Source organism: the organism of the source record quoted next, unplaced genomic scaffold, assembly GCF_019419815.1.
Source record: "Pyrus x bretschneideri cultivar Hongxiangsu unplaced genomic scaffold, Pyrus_bretschneideri_v1 Contig3, whole genome shotgun sequence".
In the NCBI taxonomy this organism is placed as follows: Eukaryota; Viridiplantae; Streptophyta; class Magnoliopsida; order Rosales; family Rosaceae; genus Pyrus; species Pyrus x bretschneideri.
Window position 1 is genome coordinate 10,108,706 of NW_025999612.1, and position 22,969 is coordinate 10,131,674.

At 34.9% G+C, this 22,969-nt stretch overlaps 2 protein-coding genes and 1 long non-coding RNA gene across 8 annotated transcripts; 2 read left to right on the forward strand and 1 right to left on the reverse strand.

Annotated features, from left to right (window-relative positions):
- Positions 1 to 1,523: 1,523 nt before the first annotated feature.
- LOC125479824 lies at positions 1,524 to 4,928 on the forward strand. 5 transcript variants are annotated; one of them, XM_048589866.1, is made up of 5 exons: positions 1,524 to 1,901; positions 2,597 to 3,612; positions 3,766 to 3,823; positions 4,440 to 4,556; positions 4,700 to 4,928. In XM_048589866.1, exons 2-5 carry the CDS (start codon positions 2,949 to 2,951, stop codon positions 4,848 to 4,850), a joined length of 990 nt encoding a protein of 329 aa, XP_048445823.1. In that variant the 5' UTR covers positions 1,524 to 1,901; positions 2,597 to 2,948; the 3' UTR covers positions 4,851 to 4,928. The 5 variants fall into 5 exon arrangements, 4 of the variants coding, with proteins under 4 accessions (XP_048445823.1, XP_048445825.1, XP_048445824.1 ...); XM_048589867.1 differs by lacking the exon at positions 4,440 to 4,556 and adding an exon at positions 4,079 to 4,125 and having other exon boundaries at positions 1,529 to 1,901; positions 2,597 to 3,643; XR_007260304.1 differs by having other exon boundaries at positions 1,530 to 1,901; positions 2,597 to 3,643.
- A 2,933-nt stretch (positions 4,929 to 7,861) lies between these two features.
- LOC125479832 (alpha-mannosidase I MNS5-like) lies at positions 7,862 to 9,265 on the reverse strand. Of its 2 annotated transcripts, none has more exons than XM_048589898.1 (3): positions 8,529 to 9,265; positions 8,258 to 8,437; positions 7,862 to 8,063 (listed from the first exon to the last, which is right to left on the reverse strand). In XM_048589898.1, exons 1-3 carry the CDS (start codon positions 8,554 to 8,556, stop codon positions 7,945 to 7,947), a joined length of 327 nt encoding a protein of 108 aa, XP_048445855.1. In that variant the 5' UTR covers positions 8,557 to 9,265; the 3' UTR covers positions 7,862 to 7,944. The 2 variants fall into 2 exon arrangements, with proteins under 2 accessions (XP_048445855.1, XP_048445854.1); XM_048589897.1 differs by having other exon boundaries at positions 8,524 to 9,265.
- Positions 9,266 to 13,428: 4,163 nt separating this feature from the next.
- On the forward strand, positions 13,429 to 17,494 carry LOC125479837. The gene is made up of 2 exons (XR_007260323.1): positions 13,429 to 13,569; positions 17,428 to 17,494. It is a non-coding gene; the product is annotated as an uncharacterized LOC125479837 (long non-coding RNA).
- Positions 17,495 to 22,969: the final 5,475 nt, after the last annotated feature.

The window sequence follows — 22,969 nt, forward strand, 5'->3', positions numbered from 1 at the left end:
TTCTGATGTTGGTATTTGTTGGACCATCAACGTTGTATCCCACAGAAAAGTATTATCTTCTGCGCCCTGAATTGGCGGAATCAACTTTCTACTTGTATCAAGCAACTAAATGTTTGATAATTTTCTTATTAGTTATCTTCATTTCCACATGGACCTAAAAGTTCAGGTGATATTTTCTAAGAATTCAGACACTTCTGGGCCCTAAGTGACAACTTTTCTGATTTTTTGTGTTGTTTTTGTTTCTTTTATCAGATCCATGGTATATTGAAGTGGGGGAGTCAATTCTAAATTCTCTGAACCTATACACCAAAGTGGAAGGAGGTTTTGCTAGCATTAGAGATGTCACAACTAAGCAGTTGGAAGACCATCAGCATAGTTTCTTCCTTGCTGAGACGGAAGAGTTGTTTTTCCCTTTCACTGTTCAACTAGCGAGAAAACAACCATTGCACTTTTAACATACATCTGAACTGACGTCTTATGTTTTTTGTAGGTCCGAGTATCTATTTCTCCTGTTTGACGATGCATTTTTGGCGGCACAAAATTATATTTTCACAACTGAGGGGCATCCCCTTCCAGTGTTAAGTAGTTGGCATGAAAGGCCTCCTGAGACCTACATCCATTCCAACTGGACTTCTCTGAAGGTGTCGCTTCTACTTTACTGCATCAGTAGTAGTTTTTAATTGGTAGTCAGTCCATAACAAACTGAAAACATGCTTCTTGGAAGACAAAAAGAACAACAGATTTGGCAGACTCTTTTTTGAGGCAATCTAATCTTTTTATCTAAACTAAATAAATAAAAAATCCCGATTTGAGTTGCAATTTCATCCCCCTTGGTTTTTGTTTTTCAATTTTTAGCTGCATTTGATACTTTGAGGTCAGTGCAGTATACCATTACATGCCAGTTCATATTGGTCGTGACGTTTTAATTTGTGCAGACCGGAAAGCAAGCGCTGATGTGTGTGCAAGTATGTCCTCCTACAGCAATGAATTCGTGGGAATGTGGCGGAGAACAAGTTAAGAGTGCTTGGCACGTCCCAGATGATTGTAGTGACCACAGATGTTTAACAGACGATGAATGTGGAATTCACTCAACTAATTGTAGACGAAGATGGTGTAGCATGGCCGACTACTGCGGGCTGTGGTTGTTCATATGACTTCCGCGGAAGACCAGAGTTGTTTCTGCAGACAAAAAATAAATGTAATTTCTGTAGCTGGAGGAATCAGGGTATAGGAATATACATACACATCTGCGTGATACATTATGTGTGAGAGAGAGAGAGAGAGAGAGTTTGGGAAGTGAATAGCAGATTATGCAATATCAGGTTATCCTTTATATTCTCACAGAAATGTACCAAGGAATAATCTGGTGCAATATGAACGTTTCTTGCCTTCAAACTTTCCTTAAATCTCAATAAATGAGCTGTCTTTAAAGGCTTGAAACGTCAAGGAATTTTCTTCAGTGTAGGCTTTAAATTATCTACCGTTTTTTGCATACTTTTCCACTAAACTCAATTATGCTTCTCCTAGAAACACACTATGGCAAGAGTACCACATATTGGTTCATCACGAATTTAGACGAAAAGCGACCGAACCAAATATCCCAAATGTTGGGTACGCAAAACCAAACCGATCCCGAAAACTTGGATAACGTGGACCGTCGGATTTCGAATTTAGGGAGCGCAATCCTGTGTCATTCTGTCATTCTGAATTTTTGAGACTCCGCCTCCTACCGCTCCTCTGTCCTCTCGACTCGAACCCTCTCATCTCTCTCGACTCTGTCTCTCTTCAGCCCACCTTCTTCAAGTCTCTCTGTCTCGACCACATCACAGACAAACTACACACACCTGCTGCTATCTCTCTCGCATTCTCTCGATCGAGCGACTCTCGAGCCTAAAATCGAGGTATTTGTTTTGAATTATTGTCAAAATCTAGGGTTTTGTTTTGTATTATTCTTCGATTTAAAATTGAATTTGGATTTTTGTAATTGGATTTCTTTATTTGATTAGTTTTGAATTTCTGAGCATGTTGGATTTCTACAATTGTATGTTGTGTTTCTGAGCATGATTTTTCCGTTTCATATATTGTGTTTCTGATCATGCATGTTGAATTGGATGAAAAGATTGTGAATTTGCGAGGTTGGACTGTTTGATTATAAGCTTTTTCATAATTCAGCTGTTTGGTTACTGAGAAAGTCCAGGAAAAGAAATTTTAGAATGATGATTAGCAGAGATATTGGGTGGTAGTATGATGAAGTACAGAATGAAACTTGGATGATTATGTGTGTTTGATATCTTTGATTTTATGTAGTTGGTGCCATTTTAGCAAAATGGTTTAAGTGATTTGCTAATAATGTTGTATAGCAATGCTAATTGTCCTGTTAGCAGATGTGTTCGACCGAAAAGTAATAAGATTTAGTGATTTTTTGTGGCTAAAATTTTAGGAATCCCGAAATTCGGATTACCGAAATTATAGGTTCGGGATTCCGTTTATGCTTTTCGGTTCGGTATCCCGATTCAAATCACCCCGCCTAAGCCCTAATCTTGACCTTGGTTTTGGAAAAAAATATTTGACTTGCATCATTATTGTTGTTTTTCAGCACATCTATGGAGGAGGGGGAAGCCAGATCTGTATTTGTACTCGTGGAATTTACATGTGGTCCATTTGGAGGTGGATTATATGAAATAAAAATCCAACAGGGAGGAGAAGTGATGCGACCTAAGAAACTTGAACCTGAGTTTAAGTTTGTACTCCTTTAGTATTGTTGGTTTGAGGGTGCGAGATTGCACAACTCTAAATTACACTTAGTGTTAAATAAAGGACTCATACCTCTTCATAACCACCCCGCCGATGACAAGTTCGGCTCATATAGGGGACATATTTATGACACAGCGACTAGATCATTGGAAACATTCGAGCCTCCTTTAGCACCTAAGCCAGTTTCATATCTTATGTCTGCATACGGAAAGCTTTATAATCTTGCATCTCCACAGTGCTTCCGATTGATGCCGAAGGTATTGTTTGAGCGTTATGATTCCAAAACTGATTCTTGGGAATCTCTTACTCATTTTGCTTATTCTCGGGAACGGTCCAACATGGAGATAGCAGGTTATGCTGTTTGTCATGGATGTATTTTGGTTTCAACATGCAATTTTCGATTTGAGTTCATGGTTTTTCATATAGACAGTAATACCTGGCATCAAGTTGATATATCTAGAAAGGAAGCTTATTATTCTGCTTTTCGAGGGAGGGCCGTGGTTGTAGGCAATTCTATATATGCCTTATCTATACAATGTGGAAAGGTTATAGCGTTGTCGCTTAAGATAAAAATAGGGAATGATGGCCTTGTTACCTATTCGCTAGAGGAACCATTCTTTTTGCCAGGACTGGAGAGTAGGGTTGCAGACAGTACGGAATCTGGTCGTATTTCCAGGCCAACAGAGTATTTGGTCCATTTGGAGAAGTTGGAATTCTGTCTTCTTCAATCTTTCTCCGCTGATTTGGAGGAGTCTCAAGAGATGTTTATCACCACATTCGAAATTGTCTGTGATGATGAAACAATGCATATCAAGACTTTGGATTCTAGTGTCTGTGATTTCCACATAGGACATTCTGGTAGAATTCGTATTTGTTTCAGCTTTATGCCGTAAGTTCATACTTTCTCCTCTTTTTTTTGTTTCTTCTTTGTAATATTATGCTCAATATTTCAAAATTTTGTTATATGGTTTATTGCAACTTCATTTGATGTCCGAGTATTTCATGTCTCAGAAAATGTGAGGATTTTGAGCCTGAAGAAGATGAGAGTTTTCGGTTGGCTCATAAAAAGGTGACTACATATACATCTATACGATATCTTTTTCTTTGTTAAATACCTTTTATCAATAGAAGCCAATTTTTTGTTTTGAGACTAATGAGTATGAAGGAATTTAGCTACATTCATCATTTGTGAAAACAAAAAATTGGATCCGAGAAGGAAACCAAACAAGCCCCAAGTTGTTTACTTGTCTTTTTCTTTGGTCGACAAGCTTTTTACTCATCTGTGAGCTCTTGTTTTTAATAATAAAATTGGGTTATTTCACAGGGGAGAGCCAAGAAGAACAATGCCTTAGATGGTTTCATCTCCATGATGTAAGTTCATTCCTTTTTCTAATCTAACCCATGCACATTTCTTGCTTCTAGATAAACAGAGGTGGACTTTAGCTGAACTGTTTTTTTTCTTTTTTTAATGTGTGAATTGGCACAATAACCCTTAATCTATCTTGCACCTCTCCACATGTGTAAACTTTCATGGAAGCTTTCTTATGATGATAGGCATTCCTATATAACAGTGCCAGATTCTACTTCTCTTGGCTTTGTTAAACTGCTGTTATAACGTATTGATCGATAGGGAACTGCAGTTATACTGATCAAATAAATACATTTTGGACGCTCTTTTTTAACAGTTCTTCATCTTCTGGAGATAAAACCAACACATTACAGATTACGATGGTTGGTACTGAGGAGTATGCTGAATATTTAACATCTGTTCTCGTCACTAGTTACAAAAATAAAGGAAGGAGGTGTGTCAGATGACATTTTTGGACTGTTAATAACAATTTCCCTCGTGAGATTGTAAAACCAATTTTGCCATCACTACATTCAAATTGATTCTTTGGTTTTTGTAGCCCATAAGGTTTCCTGAGCATTTCTTGTTTTGCTGCAGAAAATCAAGCAAGAGGGTTCTTCAGAAGTGGCCCCCTAAGTATGAGCTTGGGCGACTGGCTGCAGCATTCCACCCGTTGCCTGTATGTGTCCAAGCGATGGTATTCGTTTTTGTTGTATACTTCTTATACAAACAAATATCCATCTATTAGATTGTGTAACAGAAAAAAAAAAAAAGTTAGTTTGGCATTTACTTTTTCCATGTTATGGAGTTGTTTATTGTTTGGTTATTCATCTTTCTTATTTTTTTTGCATCATATCTTCACTAATCAACTAGCTCTTAATATGGCGTCACTTTCCGATATTTGAAGAAATCTCAAATCCAAATCGAGAAGACAAAAATTTTTCATCCGGTTTATGTACCAATACAAATAGGCTAACCACCTTTTAAAGTACGAAACGACTTCAGATGGTTGAGTTGGAAGAATTAGATACTATAGCAGTTTAGGGCACTAACCACTTATTTGGACCCATTCTGTCATTTCTTGTTCTATAACATCTGCACCTCTGGTTAGTTCTCATAATTTTGTCCCTTCTGCTGTCCCTTTTATTTGAGTTTGATGTGTGAAAACAGATTTGAATAGTGTTCATACAAGGGGGCACAGGCCAGGCCAGACTCAAATTTAGTGAAACTGGACTATACTCGTTTGGAAATAAAACGGGGTGAGGCTGGGTTAGTAGTCATGTTTTAAAAAATAGAACTAGACCTAACCCGGACTGTTTGAAGAGGCCGGTTCCAACGGGTTCATGAGTCCATTTTCTAATCCGATTGAAAAACCTAGTTCAGAATTTCAGAAGACAGAAAATCCCAATTCTAGAACCAAAATGAAGAGATTCCTAACTTGAACCAAGATTTAGAAAATCCCAAATCGAAACTTCTGTATCCACCTAATTTCCTAAATAATACCAAATGCAGAAAAACCTAAATGAAAGAAAGAACAATAAAAACTAATTTACTCGACATATCTCCTTAGAAATCTCTCTTGAAGGATCTCAAACTAGAAAAAACAAACCAGGATCGACAGAGACCTCGATTGACGGATCTCCTTCATCTTCTTTTGTTACTAGAAAAAAAATATCTCACAAGTGTTTTGACTTAAAAAGGAACAAAATCAATTTGGTCTCGCACGCAAATTAGGCGCGCGAGTTACGACATAAAGACCGAGAAATGTTCGAGGATCGAATCTGTGCGCCAAATAATTTTTTTTTTCACTCCCGATAGAGGGACACGTGTCCCAAATGAGGACAAAAGGTCAGTTTGCTTGGAGTTTGGTTTGGTGGAGCCAAATTCTTCACAACTTTAGATGCATACTTACCAAACCACCCCTCAGAGTGTCGAGCTACCAAATTTATGATTGGGCAAAGTTCAAAAACATAAAAAGAAAACTAATAAAAATGACTTGAAAATTTTGAGTTTTAAAAATAAGAATAAAATAAAAGGTAAAATGAATATGGGATAATTTGATATAGATCCAATTTTGTGAGTCATTACTATAATTAGTCCACTGCATTGAAATACGTCCAATAATTGATATTCCACGTAAGCTTATTTGTAATTTGTACCATATTTATCCCTTAGACTTATAAATTGTAGGAAATATTTAAAATTTCTTAATTATATGATTATTTGTGGTTTAACTAATCCCTTAATTGTAGGATTAGTTATAGCAATAAAATCTCAACCCCCAGTCTGTTTTATCCCTCCTTTTTTTTCCTTCTTCTAAACAATTCCCTTTGTTAGATCATGGAATCAATCATCCTCTTCTCTCATCTTTCATGGGTGATATTTTGTGTTCCTCCCTCCAAATTCCTTCATGACAATTTCAGTTTTTACATAGCTTTCACAATTTTTTTACATATTCGTTCGGCAATACAGTATCAATTGCAAGCAATAATACAGTATCATGCATTTATATTTGCTCTATTATATTTTTGTGCGTATCATAAAGGTAAACTGAAACTTAGTATTTGTTCCTTTTTTTTGTTTAGTATTTGTTCCTTTAATGGAGGTATATTATTTCATATTTCTATTCTAATGTTCTGCCATGGAGGTTCAGCATTTTTCTTCCTATACAATAGGTAGTTTATTTTTATTTTGTTGGTAGATTATATCTATTTTGTAGGTATAAAGCATTTTTCTTCCTATACAATAGGTAGTTTATTTTTGTTTTGCAGTAGATTACATATGTTTTGTTGGTATAAAGTATTTTTCTTCCTATACAATAGGTAGTTACTAAATTATATCGGTTTTGTAGGTAAACATCATTAGGTGGTTACTAGATAATATTTTAGTTAGTATTTAAATATTCAAAATTAAAAACTGAATAAATGATAAAAAATTAAAGAATTTAAATATTTTTATCTAAAAGGGCAAAATTGGTATAAAAATATGTAATTGGATAACTGGACTTAGTTAAAAAACTACCTATGTTTTTGGACTTAGATTGAAAAGCCCCAATGAATATTACAAGGATTAACTTTTTAATGTAAAAATGTGATTTTTCATTAAAATGAACAGTACGAAAGCTTTTCGTTAAAGTTTTCAAATATAAACCCATTACCACCACAAGCCATTTCCAAAATTTCCCTATATGTATGTCTGAGCAGTAAACCTTGGACGCAAAATTGAAAGAGAGAGAATGACGCAACAAGAAGATAAACAGACGGATCCTCACGTTCAGCCTTAATGATTCATATGGAATCCACCAGAAAAGTGAGAATTCTCAAAGACTATAATGATTAATCTAGAATACAAAAGATGATCCTTAGAGCAACACTTACATTGCCTATTTATTCTATTTGTAATATACGAGATTAATTATACATATTAAATGCGATTCAAATCATAGTGTGTAACTCATGACCTACTGGTGTTCTCCTTGCGCCTATCAAGCTATGCTTCAAATTCCTCCGCTAAACGTTCTACTTCAAACTCTTCCACTTCAAAAGAACTCGCCCCCGAGTTCTTCGGGATAAAGCGGTTCATCTTCATGGTATTCAAACAAATCTGTAACATTAAAAGTGCTTGAAATTCCCATAGATGCGGGCAGGTCAACAACATAAGCGCTGCATTATCATTGATCTTCTTCAAAATCTTATACGGTCCATACTTGCGCGGCTTCAGCTTGCCGTAAGTACCAACAGGGAATCACTCCTTTCTCATCTCAACTTAATCTTACAGCTAGAATCCAAATTTTTAACACTTGGAAAGTACCAATAACGAATTGAATAAGGCATTCAAAAAGGCTAGGAAGAAATGTTGTACCATGGACCATGTCTGAAATATTTCTGCACAGCAGAATGAAACATCCTCCAGAACTCCCCATTTCCAAAAAGGATGTGGCCCTTAAATAGATAGTCATCCCCTAAACGAAGAAACACATAATCCAACATCAGAAACATCAAACTCTACGCACTCAAAATACATTTAAGGAATGGGCGCGGCAACAGACTTGCACAAGGAAATATTGGCCCTTGTACTATATGGGAAACCCAGTAAACTTCTAAATATACTTGTAATGCAGTGCATTAAAGACCTCAAAGCCCCGACGAAACCTACCAGCTCCAATTCCAGATGAATACACAATCCATTCACCAGTTGATACATCCAGCGTTGTACCGAGTAAATTCAACGAACTCCACATGCCCCATAATTCACGAAGAGCACATAAAGCTGCCGATTCATATTTGGGGTCTCCAGTCAATCGGGACAATGCTCCCATTCCCAGAATTAGAGAACCTGAATTCATACGAAAAATCATGAGATTCAGGAAAGTCAAATTTATTGATGTCCTCATCTGAATACCGCAAAAGAGAGCCCCTCACCGCACCCTGAAGTGCTCGTTTCAGTAGTCTCATTCTCCATCACTCCATCCACACTGTCCACAGAATTTAGCATTGATGCGGAGTCTTATATCCTTCTTACAAAGAAAACCACCAAACAATTTCATATAGTTTTGAAACTTGAAAGATGAACTCTTGAAAAGATTATGCAAGATACAAGTACACGTAACTGTATCTTGAGACTGATGATAATGAAGTAGAAAGAATCGTATCATGCATGCATCGCAAAAAGTGTCGGTGAAACTTTTACCAAGAAACCAGTTTGAACATCATACAAACGAAAGTGCAAAACCTACAAGAAATAATGAATAAAAACTAACAGAATCAGCCAAAACAAACTCAAATCAGTAAAACCAGAAACTCTTGCTAAAAACCCCAGATTTCTGATCAATATTACGGATACCCATTAAGCTAAATTTACGAACATTCAAGAAAAACGGAAACTGGTGAAATTCGAGTTTGCTTGCACCCTACGGACTTTATCTCTGAGGCGTCGCTTCTTAGCTGCCCAACGAGGATCGGACGGCGATGCGGAGGTCGATAAGTTGATGAGGACGAGAGATCAGAAGGAAGAGAAGAATCCATGTCGCGCATTTGCGTGGCAAAACGGCTTCTGTGCGGAGGGATTCGTATCAGAGATGGAGAGTGAAGAAGCAGAGGACTGAGGAAGCCAGGTTAATTTGCTGCTTTTTATTTTTTTTTACTTGAGAAAACCGTTACGGTAAGAGTGGAAGACGGTTTTTTTTTTTTTTTTTTTTTTTTTGTTTTTTCAAATAGTTGGTCGTTTAACATAATAGTTCCGTGTAAAATTTTCTTTTGTTTTTTTTTGAAGTTATTGACGAATTATTATTAGGTAAAATACATTATGTATATATCATTTGTGGGTACATTAGAATTTGTAAAAAAACATTGATTGATACGTTTATTTGCAATTACATTTGATATTTATAAATTGATGGGTTTAAAGAAAATTCTCACACTATTTCGACATAACTCAACAATTTTCATTTGGTGCTTTGTGCATGTTAGGTTGCAAACCGAACCAGTTCGCATTGCAACATTAGTGAACCTATTACATATTGTTTTAACTTTTAAACCATTATGGTTCTTTTATGTTTTAAAACTAAACAAACCAAAGTTTGCAGTTTGGGTCGTGGTTTGGACCAAAACAAAACCAATCCAAATCATCCCCAGCTTTGAATGGTATAAATAGATATATAGATTCCTGTTGCATTTTGTGCAAGTATAACCGTATAATAGGTAACACATTGATTTGACAGCAACCAAAGAACAAAAAAAAGGAAAATAAGACAAATAAGACAGACTTAGAAAAACTTGCAGGGTTAAAACATAGAAAATTCTTGCAAGAGAACAAGTTACAGTAGTATAGAATGACTCTATAGCAACGTCAATCTCCCTAGAGACTAATATAAATAATTAACGAGTTTTTGAAATATCTAACTTTGTTAACTCTGAGAACTATTCTAAATTGGCAAAACTAAAAATTGGATCTAAGAATGAAACCAAACAAGCCCCAAGTTTTTTACTTGTCTTTTTCTTTGGTCGATAAGCTTTTTATTTAGAAATTAACATTTGTTTTTCGTCAAATATACATTGGATCTAACTAAGAATTTAGTTATAGACCCCAAAAGTTCTCACTTCTCAATCACGCCTCAAATTTTGCTAATAGCAAAAAGTGAAGGCCCATAAATCTACCAAAAGTTAAATTAGAGCCTATTAATCGAGCTAAATCTTTGCCGAAGGCTTGGTGCGGTGGGTGCCCCGCGTAGCCGTCAAGCTCGCCAGTTAGTTTAAAGCCCTTCCGTCCCCACCACAGCTTCGAAACAAAATCCATGTAATTTTAAGAATACGTGAGCGACTCAATATTACAGTCTGATAGTATTCTTCTTCATTTGTGAATGAGAGGTCTTACGTTGAATTTCGTGGATGACGAATTCAATACTGAATTAGGTAGCTCATTGTGTGGCTTAGCTGAACTTCCCCTCCCCTCTTAGTGTAAAATATATCGTTGTGTTATGTTATGTTATTAGTTTTACTCATTATTACAATTACATTGTTGTTTCATTCATGTTGAAGTGAAATCAGGTATACGTGAGTTGCATAGCTTGCGCTAAATAAATAACAATTTTCAAAGAAAAAGAATGGAGGAGGATCATTGTGTTGTAATATTAAGTTTTTTTTTTTTTTTTTTTTTTTGATCGTGTTCTTACAACACAAATATTGCTACTAGCGTTAAATGATATCAATGATTTAATCATGGCTCATTCATAACTCAAGTTGTGTACATATGTAGCACTGTGTCGAGTTTTCATTTCATATATGATTTGCTTTTCAGCCCCAAGGGTTGGATGCTCGATCGATGTAAACTTGAGGATGTGACAACTTTTGGCAATTCAGTTACAAAGATTAGTCGAGAAATTTTTCGTTATAACTTAATATGGCCGCCAAATGTTACCAGCTCATTCATGTTATAATATTTGTGGTTGTTCGATAATAGTACACCATAGGTTCCAGATAAATTCATATTGGAAATTGGCATCCACAATAAACCTCATGAGAAGACCAAATCAGAGACGCGAGATTGGGACAACAATAAAAATCTTTTGTAATATTTTTCAGCAGCGAAAAGATTTGGCAATGCAAATCAAATCAAGTAAGGAGCTAGTTTTGAGATTGGAAATCTCAGCTGATTTTGATTTCTTGATAGTATTGTTAGAATATCACCTAATAAAATTCTTGCGAAGTCTACTTTTGTTAAGACTCTAGAAATGTCTCATGTGGCAATGTGGTACTAAAGTGGTAACACTCGGTAGAAGAACATGTTGGGAAATTACTTTTGGTCCATGGTAGTTTAATATTTTGTGATGTTACTTTTCATTCATCAAGAAATCTTGTTAGATTATTCTTAAATTTTACCTCTCTATTTTTGGCTTGGGACAACGTCGGAATTGTTTAGTTTTTATTTTTTATTTTTATCATAATTCATCACTTTTGAAATTGTTAGACTTTTTGATATTAGTCTGCATCAGCTTTGTTCGTACCCTTAACTTCACCTCTTGGTATTAAAGGTAATTGGGTTGATTTAGAGTCACCAGTCTATTTCCCATATCATTTCGGATAGGGACAAACCGTCCAGGAGGACCACTTAGACATTGAAATTGTACATTTAGTCCAGATATCTTGTACTCTAGATTTCATGAACTTGTTTTGACCCTCAAATTCAGGAGGACCACTTAGACATTAAAATTGTACATTTAGTCCACCTATCATTTCGGATAGGTGATCACTGCCTAACAAATGCGTAGGAGTGACTCTGCTTGGTTAATCCGCGATAAGGGGTCACTGCCTACTTGGTTACTGCAGGGGTGGTTTTGCTTGGTTAATCCGCGATAAGGGACCACTTCCTGTTTGGTTACTTATGTAGGCTTTGGCCGAACGGCGTCATTCTAGCCTTAGTTTTTAGTGTTTTCGTGAACTATAGTTTTGGGAACCTTGTGTTTTGATTTTAAAAAGTCGTTGGATGTCTGGATGACTCATTCGGAGATTTCAGAGACTTGATATTGATTTCTTACGAATGATTTATATTCGAGGTTTATAAACTGTGATTGATGGCCGATAAGCTTTTTACTTGGAAATTAACATTTGTTTCTCGTTGAGTATACATTGGATCTAACTGAGAATTTAGTTATAGGCCCCAACGGTTCTCACTTCTCAATTACTGGGCCTCAAAATTTGCTAATTGCAAAAAGTGAAGGCCCATAAATCTACCCAAAGTTAAATTAGAGCCTATTAATCGAGCTAAATCTTTGTTGAAGGCCTGGTGCGGTGGGTGCTCCGCGTAGCCATCAAGCTCGTCAGTTAGCTTAAAGCCCTTCCGTCCCCACCACGTTTCAAAACAAAATCCATGTAATATTAAGAACACGTGAGCGACTCAGTACTACAATTTGGTAGTATTCTTCTTCATTTGTGAATGAAAAGTTTTAAGTTGAATCTTGTGGATGACGAATTTAATACCAAATTAGGTAGCTCATTATGTGGCTTAGCTGATCTTCTCATCCCCTTTTAGTGTAAATTATATCGTTGTATGTAAAAAAATTGTATAGGTAAAAATATCAAGCTAAATTGTATTATGTTACTAGTTTTACTCATTATTACAATTACATTATTGTTTCATTCATGTTGAAGCGAAATCAGGTATACATGAGTTGCATAGATTGCGCTAAATAAATAACAATTTTCAAAGAAAAAGAATGGAGGAGGATCATTGTGTTGTAATATTAAGTTTTCAATTTTTTTTTTTTTTTTTGGATCGTGTTCTTACAACACAAATATTGCTGCTAGCGTTAAATGATATCAATGATTTAATCATGGCTCGTTCGTAACTCAAGTTGTGTACGCATGTAGCATTGTTTCGAGTTTTCAGTTCATCTATGATTTGCTCTTCAACCCCAAAGGTTGGATGCTCGATCGATGTAAACTTGAGGGTGTGAAAACTTTTGGCAATTGGGTTACAAAGATTAGTCGAGAAACTTTTCGTTGTAACTTAATATGGCCGCCAAATGTTACAAACTTATTCATGCTATAATACTTGTGTTTGTTTGATAATATTACACCATAGGTTCCTGATAAATTCATACTTTTGGCAATTGCGTTACAAAGATTAGTCGAGAAACTTTTTGTTGTAACTTAATATGGCCGCCAAATGTTACAAACCCATTCATGCTATAATACTTGTGTTTGTTCGATAATATTACAAAGATTTGTTGGAAAGTGACATCCAATAAACCTCAGGAGAAGAACAAATCATAGACGTGAGATTGGGACAGCAATGACAATCTTTTGTAATATTTTTTAGCAATGAAAAGATTTGGCAATGCAAATCAAATCAAGTAAGGAGCTAGTTTAATTATTTTATTAAAAATAGAATCAGGAATTGATTTCATTCAATTATTTGATAAAAAATCCAGCGAGAGTCCTCTCCGTATGTGAGAGCAACAACAAAGTTCGGTTTTCTTAGGCCTGGCAAACGGGTCGTGTCTATCGTGTTCGTGTTCGTGTCGTTTTCGTGTAACACCTGTTATCTTAACGGGTCGTGTCGTTTCACACCCGTTATCTTAACGGGTCCTTAACAGGTCGTGTCACTTTACCCAACGGGTAAAGTGACCCGACCCGTTATGACCCATTATGACCCGTTAAGAAAAAAATATTTTTTTTTTTAAATTTGCACATACCACACATTGCCACATAAATATTACTTCAAAACATTAAAACATTTCTCGTTCAAGTACTATATCTACACTCGAAAATAAAAGCCTAATAAAAAAAATAATACATACACTACTAATATATTACAAATATTAAATGTGCAAGGATAAAGAGTTTTTGTTTTTAAGATTGTAAGTCTTTCTCAAAAGTTTACACCTCCATTTACAAAATCTTCAATTTACATCGATCATCATGAAATTGTATTCAATTTACACCTACATCTATATAATTATTATAGTTTTTACTTTTTAGGGATATAAAATTATTAAATTAATGTATATAATTATTAATATTATAGTTGATTCATACTTTTATTAAGTATATAAATTATAACATAAGATTTTGTGATATCCACATCCACTAGTGTAAATATTTTAAATTGAAGATCAAATTCATTCTTTGTATTCATATAGGGTCAAGGAGTGTAGCTGTAAAAATTCATCAAAATCAGAGTTAAAATAACCGTTAAATCTTGATTTTTCGTTTATAACCGTTGAAAAGCTTTGTCCCGTTACTTGATCTCTGAATGTTTTTTTTTTTTTGTGATTTTTTGTTGATGTGATCTCCAAGCATATACAAACAATTTTGACGGTTTGGATCGTTGAAATTAGTTTTGGAGAATTCGTAAAACGATAGATTGACTAACACTTAGAGTTTATTTATACTTTTATTAAGTATAACATAAGATTTTGTGGTATCCACTTGTGTAAATATTTTAAATTGAAGATCGAATTCATTCATTGTATTCATATAGGGTCAAGGAGTGTAGTTATAAAAAATCATCAAAATTGGAGTTAAAATAACCGTTAAATCGTGATTTTTCGTTTATAATCGTTGAAAAGCTTTGTCCCGTTACTTGATCTCTGAATGTTTTTTTTTTGTGATTTTTTGCTGATGTGATCTCCAAGCATATACAAACAATTTTGACGGTTTGGATAGTTGAAATTAGTTTTGGAGAATTCGTAAAACGATAGATTGACTAACACTTAGAGTTTATTTATACTTTCATTAAGTATAACACAAGATTTTGTGGTATCCACTTGTGTAAATATTTTAAATTGAAGATCGAATTCATTCATTGTATTCATATAGGGTCAAGGACTGTAGTTATAAAAAATCATCAAAATCGGAGTTAAAATAACCGTTAAATCGTGATTTTTCGTTTATAACCGTTGAAAAGCTTTGTCCCGTTACTTGATCTCTGAATGTTTTTTTTTTTTGTGATTTTTTGCTGATGTGATCTCCAAGCATATACAAACAATTTTGACGGGTTGGATCGTTGAAATTAGTTTTGGAGAATTTGTAAAACGATAGATTGACTAACACTTAGAGTTTATTTATACTTTTATTAAGTATAACATAAGATTTTGTGGTATCCACTTGTGTAAATATTTTAAATTGAAGATCGAATTCATTCATTGTATTCATATAGGGTCAAGGAGTGTAGTTATAAAAAATCATCAAAATCGAAGTTAAAATAACCGTTAAATCGTGATTTTTCGTTTATAACCGTTGAAAAGCTTTGTCCCGTTACTTGATCTCTGAATGTTTTTTTTTTTTGTGATTTTTTGCTGATGTGATCTCCAAGCATATACAAACAATTTTGACGGTTTGGATCGTTGAAATTAGTTTTGGAGAATTCGTAAAACGATAGATTGACTAACACTTAGAGTTTATTTATACTTTCATTAAGTATAACATAAGATTTTGTGGTATCCACTTGTGTAAATATTTTAAATTGAAGATTGAATTCATTCATTGTATTCATATAGGGTCAAGGAGTGTAGTTATAAAAAAATCATCAAAATCGGAGTTAAAATAACCGTTAAATCGTGATTTTTCGTTTATAACCGTTGAAAAGTTTTGTCCTGTTACTTGATCTCTGAATGTTTTTTTTTTTTGTGATTTTTTGCTGATGTGATCTCCAAGCATATACAAACAATTTTGACGGTTTGGATCGTTGAAATTAGTTTTGGAGAATTCGTAAAACGATAGATTGACTAACACTTAGAGTTTATTTATACTTTTATTAAGTATAACATAAGATTTTGTGGTATCCACTTGTGTAAATATTTTAAATTGAAGATCGAATTCATTCATTGTATTCATATAGGGTCAAGGAGTGTAGTTATAAAAAAATCATCAAAATCGGAGTTAAAATAACCGTTAAATCGTGATTTTTCGTTTATAACCGTTGAAAAGCTTTGTCCCGTTACTTGATCTCTGAATGTTTTTTTTTTTTTGTGATTTTTTGCTGATGTGATCTCCAAGCATATACAAACAATTTTGACGGTTTGGATCGTTGAAATTAGTTTTGGAGAATTCGTAAAACGATAGATTGACTAACACTTAGAGTTTATTTATACTTTCATTAAGTATAACATAAGATTTTGTGGTATCTACTTGTGTAAATATTTTAAATTGAAGATCGAATTCATTCATTGTATTCATATAGGGTCAAGGAGTGTAGTTATAAAAAATCATCAAAATCGGAGTTAAAATAACCGTTAAATCGTGATTTTTCGTTTATAACCGTTGAAAAGCTTTGTCCCGTTACTTGATCTCTGAATGGTTTTTTTTGTGATTTTTTGCTGATGTGATCTCCAAGCATATACAAACAATTTTGACGGTTTGGATCGTTGAAATTAGTTTTGGAGAATTCGTATGCCATCAATCAAGTTCCATGTGTGTGTGTATATATATATATATATTTATTAAGTAGATTTAAATCTATTTATTTTGTACATATAAATTATAATTGACTGGTACATGGAATAGAACATACATCACGTGTCACGTGTGTCATTATAAAAATAGTGAGATATGTCATGACAGTCATGTGTGTGATAAAAAGTTAATAACTTAAAAAAAAAAAAAAATTTCTCACCACTTCTATTAATTTTCATTTTTCCCTCTCTTTTTTGTTTCATTTTCAACTTTTTCTTATCATTTTCATTTTTCCCTCCAACATCTTTCCCTAATTCCCTCACTTTTTTGTTTCATTTTCAACTTTTCTTAACATTTTCATTTTCCCTCCATTTTGTTTTTCAAAAAGGGCGGCAAGTTGGCAACGGCAAGAAATTGATTATTGAAATTTGAATGGAAAGAAATCACATCAAATTTCAATTGATGCAAAATCATGCAATGCATCATGCATATTAAATTATTAATTAATAATTATTATAGTTTTTATAAAATTTAATATATATATATATATAATTATTATAGATAGACTTAATATTTTGGGGGTATAATTATTATAGTATATATAATTATTATAATTATTATAAATTTTATAGTTAATTTAATATATATATATATATATATATTTATTATAATTTTTAGAGGTATAAAATTGTAAAATTAATGTATATAATTATTATAGTATTTTTTTAGGGTTATAAAATTATAAAAATAATATTCTGCTTATCGTGTATCGTGTTACCCACGTGTATACCCGAACCAACCCGTTATCTTAACAGGTGCTTATCGGGTTACCCGATAACGACCCGATTCGTTATCGTGTCGACCCAAACACCTGTTAATTTCGTGTCGTGTCGTGTCGGGTTATCGGGTCGTGTCAGAAATTGCCAGGCCTAGGTTTTCTCGTTTAGCCGCAGGCCCTAATTTCGATTCCTTTTTCCTCTTTAGTTTTTGATAATTATTTTCAACCAAAAAAAAAAAATTCAACCTAAAAAAAAATTATTTGACAAAAAAATAAAAAAAATTATTCTCGTTTATGACAGACTCTATTTACCAATATTTATTCGAAACGCACATCCCAGTGATCCCGCTAATCCAACACTTTATTCCACGAAACCTTATCTGTTCGTTTTTTCAATGTAACTTAAATTAGTTTTGCTTTCGTGGTAATTATTGTTTGCCAAAAATATAATAATAGTTTTATATTTTTTATCATAATTCATCACTTTTGAAATTGTTAGACTTTTTTATATTAGTCTGCATCAGCTCTGTTCGTACCCTTAACTTCACCTCTTGGTATTAAAGGTAATTGGGTTGATTTAGAGTCACTAGTCTATTTCCCATATCATTTCGGATAGGGACAAACCATCCAAGAGGACCACTTAGACATTGAAATTGTACATTTAGTCCAAATATCTTGTACTCTAGATTTCATGAACTTGTTTTGACCCTCAAATTCAGGAGGACCACTTAGACGTTGAAATTGTACATTTAGTCCACCTATCATTTCGGATAGGTGATCACTGCCTAACAAATGCGTAGGAGTGACTCTACTTGGTTAATCCGCGATAAGGGGTCACTGCCTACTTGGTTACTGCAGTTTTGGTTCTGCTTGGTTAATCCGCGATAAGGGGCCACTTCTTGTTTGGTTATTTATGTAGGCTTCGGCCGACTGCGTCACTCTAACCTTAGTTTTTAGTGTTTTCGTGAACTATAGTTTTGGGAACCTTGTGTTTTGATTTAGAAAAGTCGTTGGATGTATGAATGACTCCTTCGGAGATTTCAGAGACTTAATATTGATTTCTTACGAATGATTTATATTCGAGGTTTATAAACTGTGATTGATGGCCGATAAGCTTTTTACTTGGAAATTAACATTTGTTTCTCGTCAAGTATACATTGGATCTAATTGAGAATTTAGTTAGAAGCCCCAAAGGTTCTCACTCCTCAATTACTGGGCCTCAAAATTTGCTAATTGCAAAAAGCCGAAAAGTGAAGGCCCATAAATCTACCCAAAGTTAAATTAGAGCCTATTAAGCGAGCTAAATCTTTGTTGAAGGCTTGGTGCGGTGGGTGCTCCGCGTAGCCGTCGAGCTCATCAGTTAGCTTAAAGCCCTTCCGTCCCCACCACAGCTTCAAAACAAAATCCATGTAATATTAAGAATATGTGGGCGACTCAGTACTACAGTTTGGTAGTATTCTTTTTCACTTGTGAATAAGAGGTCTTAGGTTGAATCTCGTGGATGACGAATTTGATATCAAATTAGGTAGCTCATTATGTGGCTTAGCCGATCTTCTCATCCCCGCTTAGTGTAAAATATATCGTTGTATGTAGAAAAATTGTATACGTGAAAATATCAAGCTAAATTGTATTATGTTACTAGTTTAACTCATTATTACGATTACATTGTTGTTTCATTCATGTTGAAGCGAAATCAGGTATAAGTGAGTTGCATAGATTGTGCTAAATAAATAACAATTTTCAAAGAAAAAGAATGGAGGAGGATCATTGTGTTGTAATATTAAGTTTTCATTTTTTTTTATTGTGTTCTTACAACATAAATATTGCTGTTAGCGTTAAATGATATCAATGATTTAATCATGGCTCGTTCGTAACTCAAGTTGTGTACGCATGTAGCAATGTTTCGAGTTTTCATTTAATCTATGATTTGCTCTTCAACCCCAAAGGTTGGATGCTCGATCGATGTAAACTTGAGGGTGTGAAAACTTTTGGCAATTGGGTTACAAAGATTAGTCGAGAAACTTTTCGTTGTAACTTAATATGGCCGCCAAATGTTACAAACTCATTCATGCTATAATACTTGTGTTTGTTCGATAATATTACACCATAGGTTCCTGATAAATTCATACTTTTGGCAATTGGGTTACAAAGATTAGTCGAGAAACTTTTTCGTTGTAACTTAATATGGCCGCCAAATGTTACAAACTTATTCATGCTATAATATTTGTGTTTGTTCGATAATATTACAAAGATTAGTTGGAAATTGACATCCAATAAACCTCATGAGAAGACCAAATCATAGACGTGAGATTGGGACAACAATGACAATCTTTTGTAATATTTTTTTAGCAATGAAAAGATTTGGCAATGCAAATCAAATCAAGTAAGGAGCTAGTTTACTTATTTTATTAAAAATAGAATCAGGAATTGATTTCATTCAATTATTTGATTAAAAATCTAGCGAGAGTCCTCTCCGTGTGTGAGAGCAACAACAAAGTTCGGTTTTCTCGTTTAGCCGCAGGCCCTAATTTCGATTCATTTTTCCTCTTTAGTTTTTGATAATTATTTTCAACAAAAAAAAAAAAAAATTCAACCTAAGAAAAATTATTTGACAAAAAAATAAAAATAATTATTCTCGTTTATGACAGACTCTATTTACCAATATTTATTCGAAACGCACATCCCAGTGATCCCGCTAATCCAACACTTTATTCCACGAAACCTTATTTGTTCGTTTTTTCAATGTAACTTAAATTAGTTTTGCTTTCGTGGTAATTACTGTTTGCCAAAAATATAATAATAATTTTACGTAGAGAATTATAATGAAAAAAAGAAGATATTTTGATAAAACTATATGCCTTTGAGGAATTTAATTAAACTTTTGATAAAACTATATGTATAAGATTTAATCATTTCCCTAACCAAAATTACATAACATGCCACTACCCATCTTCACTATTTGAAAAAAAGAAAACCATTAATTAAAAACAAAACCATTTGGAAAAAAGATAAGGGGTGTGCTATCCGTACACCTCATTTTACTTATCACACACCTCTTGATAATTTTTGTCCGTTGATCTTCTTCAATTCATCCGATCCGACTGTCGAAAATTAAAAAGGTGTGTGCGAAGTAAAATGGGGTGTGTGGATATCACATCCCAAAAGATAATAGTAAACGTTTGTAGAACCAAAAAAAAAAAAAATGTGATCGAAAAAAACGTATTCGAAGGAAGAGAAAATATAGTTTAATTACTAACATTGACACACCCCAACCAAGATCAGGGCGTGCTGGTCGTCACGTGGAAGTGACGTAGCCATGTGCACAGTGCGGAAGCTAAAAACCGTAATATAAAAGTACGAATAATTTAAAACTAGCAAATATAATGTGATAAAGTATGTGCTAGCAAAAGTAAGACGCTGAATTCAGAGCTTTAAGCCTACAGCAGTCCAAAAGAAACAATACAACAAAAGTGCACCCGAAGGTGACCCTACGTAGGTGAGTGTCTGTCAGAATGCCGGGACGTCCTCCGGGAAAACCACCAAACCCGCTAAGCTACTAGAACCTGGAGGGGCGCAAAACAAAAGCGTGAGTGGGCAAAAACCAAATCTTTGAAAATCATTTCATAAAATGCATTCTAACCCCTCGCCGTAAAACCTGTATACTTCCCAGAAAATAAACACATATATGCAGATATGCCAAGTCATGCTCAAAGGTATGCCATCTCGAAACCTCATAACAACATGCAAGTGCTCAGGTATAAATCGCATCAATATCATAACATCTGACAGCCGGAGTCCCCTAAGTGACCTGTACGACTGAATCTAGAGCTCAAATCTCAATTTCCATAACTAAACCTGCCCACGAGTCGGAACCACCTAAAGTGGTCTGTACGACAGGCCTGGGTGCAAAACATATAAACGCTCTAGTGCTACGATCACGTGAAGGCTGTGCGAATAATCGCGGGTCACCTACGAGTCGGAACCACCTATAGTGGTCTGTACGACAGGACTGTGCACCTAACTTGGATTCAAGCTGAGCGTGTGGTGCAGGAGGTGAACAACACGTGAAGGACTGTGCCCTACTCTGGGCGGGAGCACTAACACCGGGGGTGTAGGTTATGAGCTCTCTAAGCACCTCTAATCGCTATTTAATGCAAATGTTAAATAATGCTTACCTGGCTACTTACCTACGCCTCCACAGCACCAACATATATAATGCAATCATAAATGGATATGTACTTAAACGTATATGCCACAAGTCGTGCATAACCATCAATCATATAAAAAGGATGGCATAAAACAAAGCATTCATACTAATTTCTGGGAATATATATGTATATAGGTGTATACGGAAAACAAAAGCCCACTCACTGATATGTGGAAGGGTCGTAGCCCCCCTGCCTCGAATGTGCACGCTCGTCCTCGGGATACGTGTCACCTATATGCGAATTAACTATAAAAACGTTAACTTTAGAGCACATAACCGTCCGTTCAAAATAACTTCTCATACATTGCTCAAAATGGACAAATGAATATACCAATGTGATCTACACAACCTCATGATCACAACCATATTTTTAAAATAATTTTTGGACTTGCCACGCGCCCCCACGCGCGGCCACGTGCTATGCACACTAACGGCGTCAAGTGACGCTGTCAGGAATATTCCCTTGAACTGACGGAATATTCCGTTAACCCTGACTGACGCCGTCAACGTCCGTTAGGAATATTCCGTTAAACCTTAACGGAATATTCCCCTTTCTTCTCCGGCCTTTCCCCCTCGTCGGCGCCGTCGCCGTCGCCGGAAAACCTGCAACTTAGGTTTTCTCGCTCGTTTTTCAACCGTTTTTCAAGATTTTTACACCATTTCAACCCTTAGGACTAGTAGAACACGATCCTACAAGTTTTAAGGCCTAAAACTACGAGAAAATACCTGTCCAAGTTTCCAAAACTCGGCCAACTTCGAACCAAGCTTTCCCGACGTCCAAATTTGTCCAACGAAGCACTCCCAAGCTCCTGGTGAAGGAAGATTTGTGAAAAACATGTTTATTTAAGCAACATCAATAGCATGCAATTAACAATTAAAGGCGGAATCATGCTTGTATGCACTTAAAACAAAACATTTACCCATGAAATTCAAAGCCTAGTAGATAGGTGAACCAAGACTCAACTCAAAACAAAGTGAGTTGAGAAATCAATACCTTTGTAGATTCCTCTTTGCATAAGCAAAGGCTAATCACCCAAAGAGAGGGCCTTCATTCCTTGCATCTTAGATCCATGGATTTGGATGGATGAAAAAGTTTCTCCAAGTTCCCAAAATTGAGAACCTCTAATGATTCATCACCAAGGCATAATGAAGAAGAAATGAGTGACCTTGGAGGAGTTTGATTGCTAGATGATCCCTCCAAGGTTGGCCGAAATTTTAGAGAGAAAGGAGAGCTTGTGTTCTCATCCTTTCCCCCAAAAATAACCCCTTAGTAAATTTTAGGCTATAAAGTCCTTTATATAGTCCCTTCAAATAAGTGACCTAATGGACCAAAAGCCCTATTCTTTTACACATGGCTAGCCTATAGGTTTATTGGGCTTTCAAGCCCTTTGTTTTATTCAAGTTGTCATACAACTTGAGTTAATGGGCTTGACATTCAAATCCCATTGGGCCTTGCGGCCCAAAACTAACCCGAGGTCTTTAATGAACTT

Excerpts from the sequence above, each read along its gene's own strand:
- LOC125479824 (XM_048589866.1), top strand. The coding sequence starts at position 2,949 with ATGTCTGCATACGGAAAGCTTTATAATCTTGCATCTCCACAGTGCTTC. Across the intron at positions 3,824-4,439 it reads TTCGGTTGGCTCATAAAAAG|TTCTTCATCTTCTGGAGATA; the intron begins GTGACTACATAT and ends CTTTTTTAACAG. Across the intron at positions 4,557-4,699 it reads TACAAAAATAAAGGAAGGAG|AAAATCAAGCAAGAGGGTTC; the intron begins GTGTGTCAGATG and ends GTTTTGCTGCAG.
- LOC125479832 (XM_048589897.1), bottom strand. The coding sequence starts at position 8,596 with ATGCTAAATTCTGTGGACAGTGTGGATGGAGTGATGGAGAATGAGACT. Across the intron at positions 8,438-8,523 it reads AACGAGCACTTCAGGGTGCG|GTTCTCTAATTCTGGGAATG; the intron begins GTGAGGGGCTCT and ends GTATGAATTCAG. Across the intron at positions 8,064-8,257 it reads TTCATCTGGAATTGGAGCTG|GGGATGACTATCTATTTAAG; the intron begins GTAGGTTTCGTC and ends TTCTTCGTTTAG.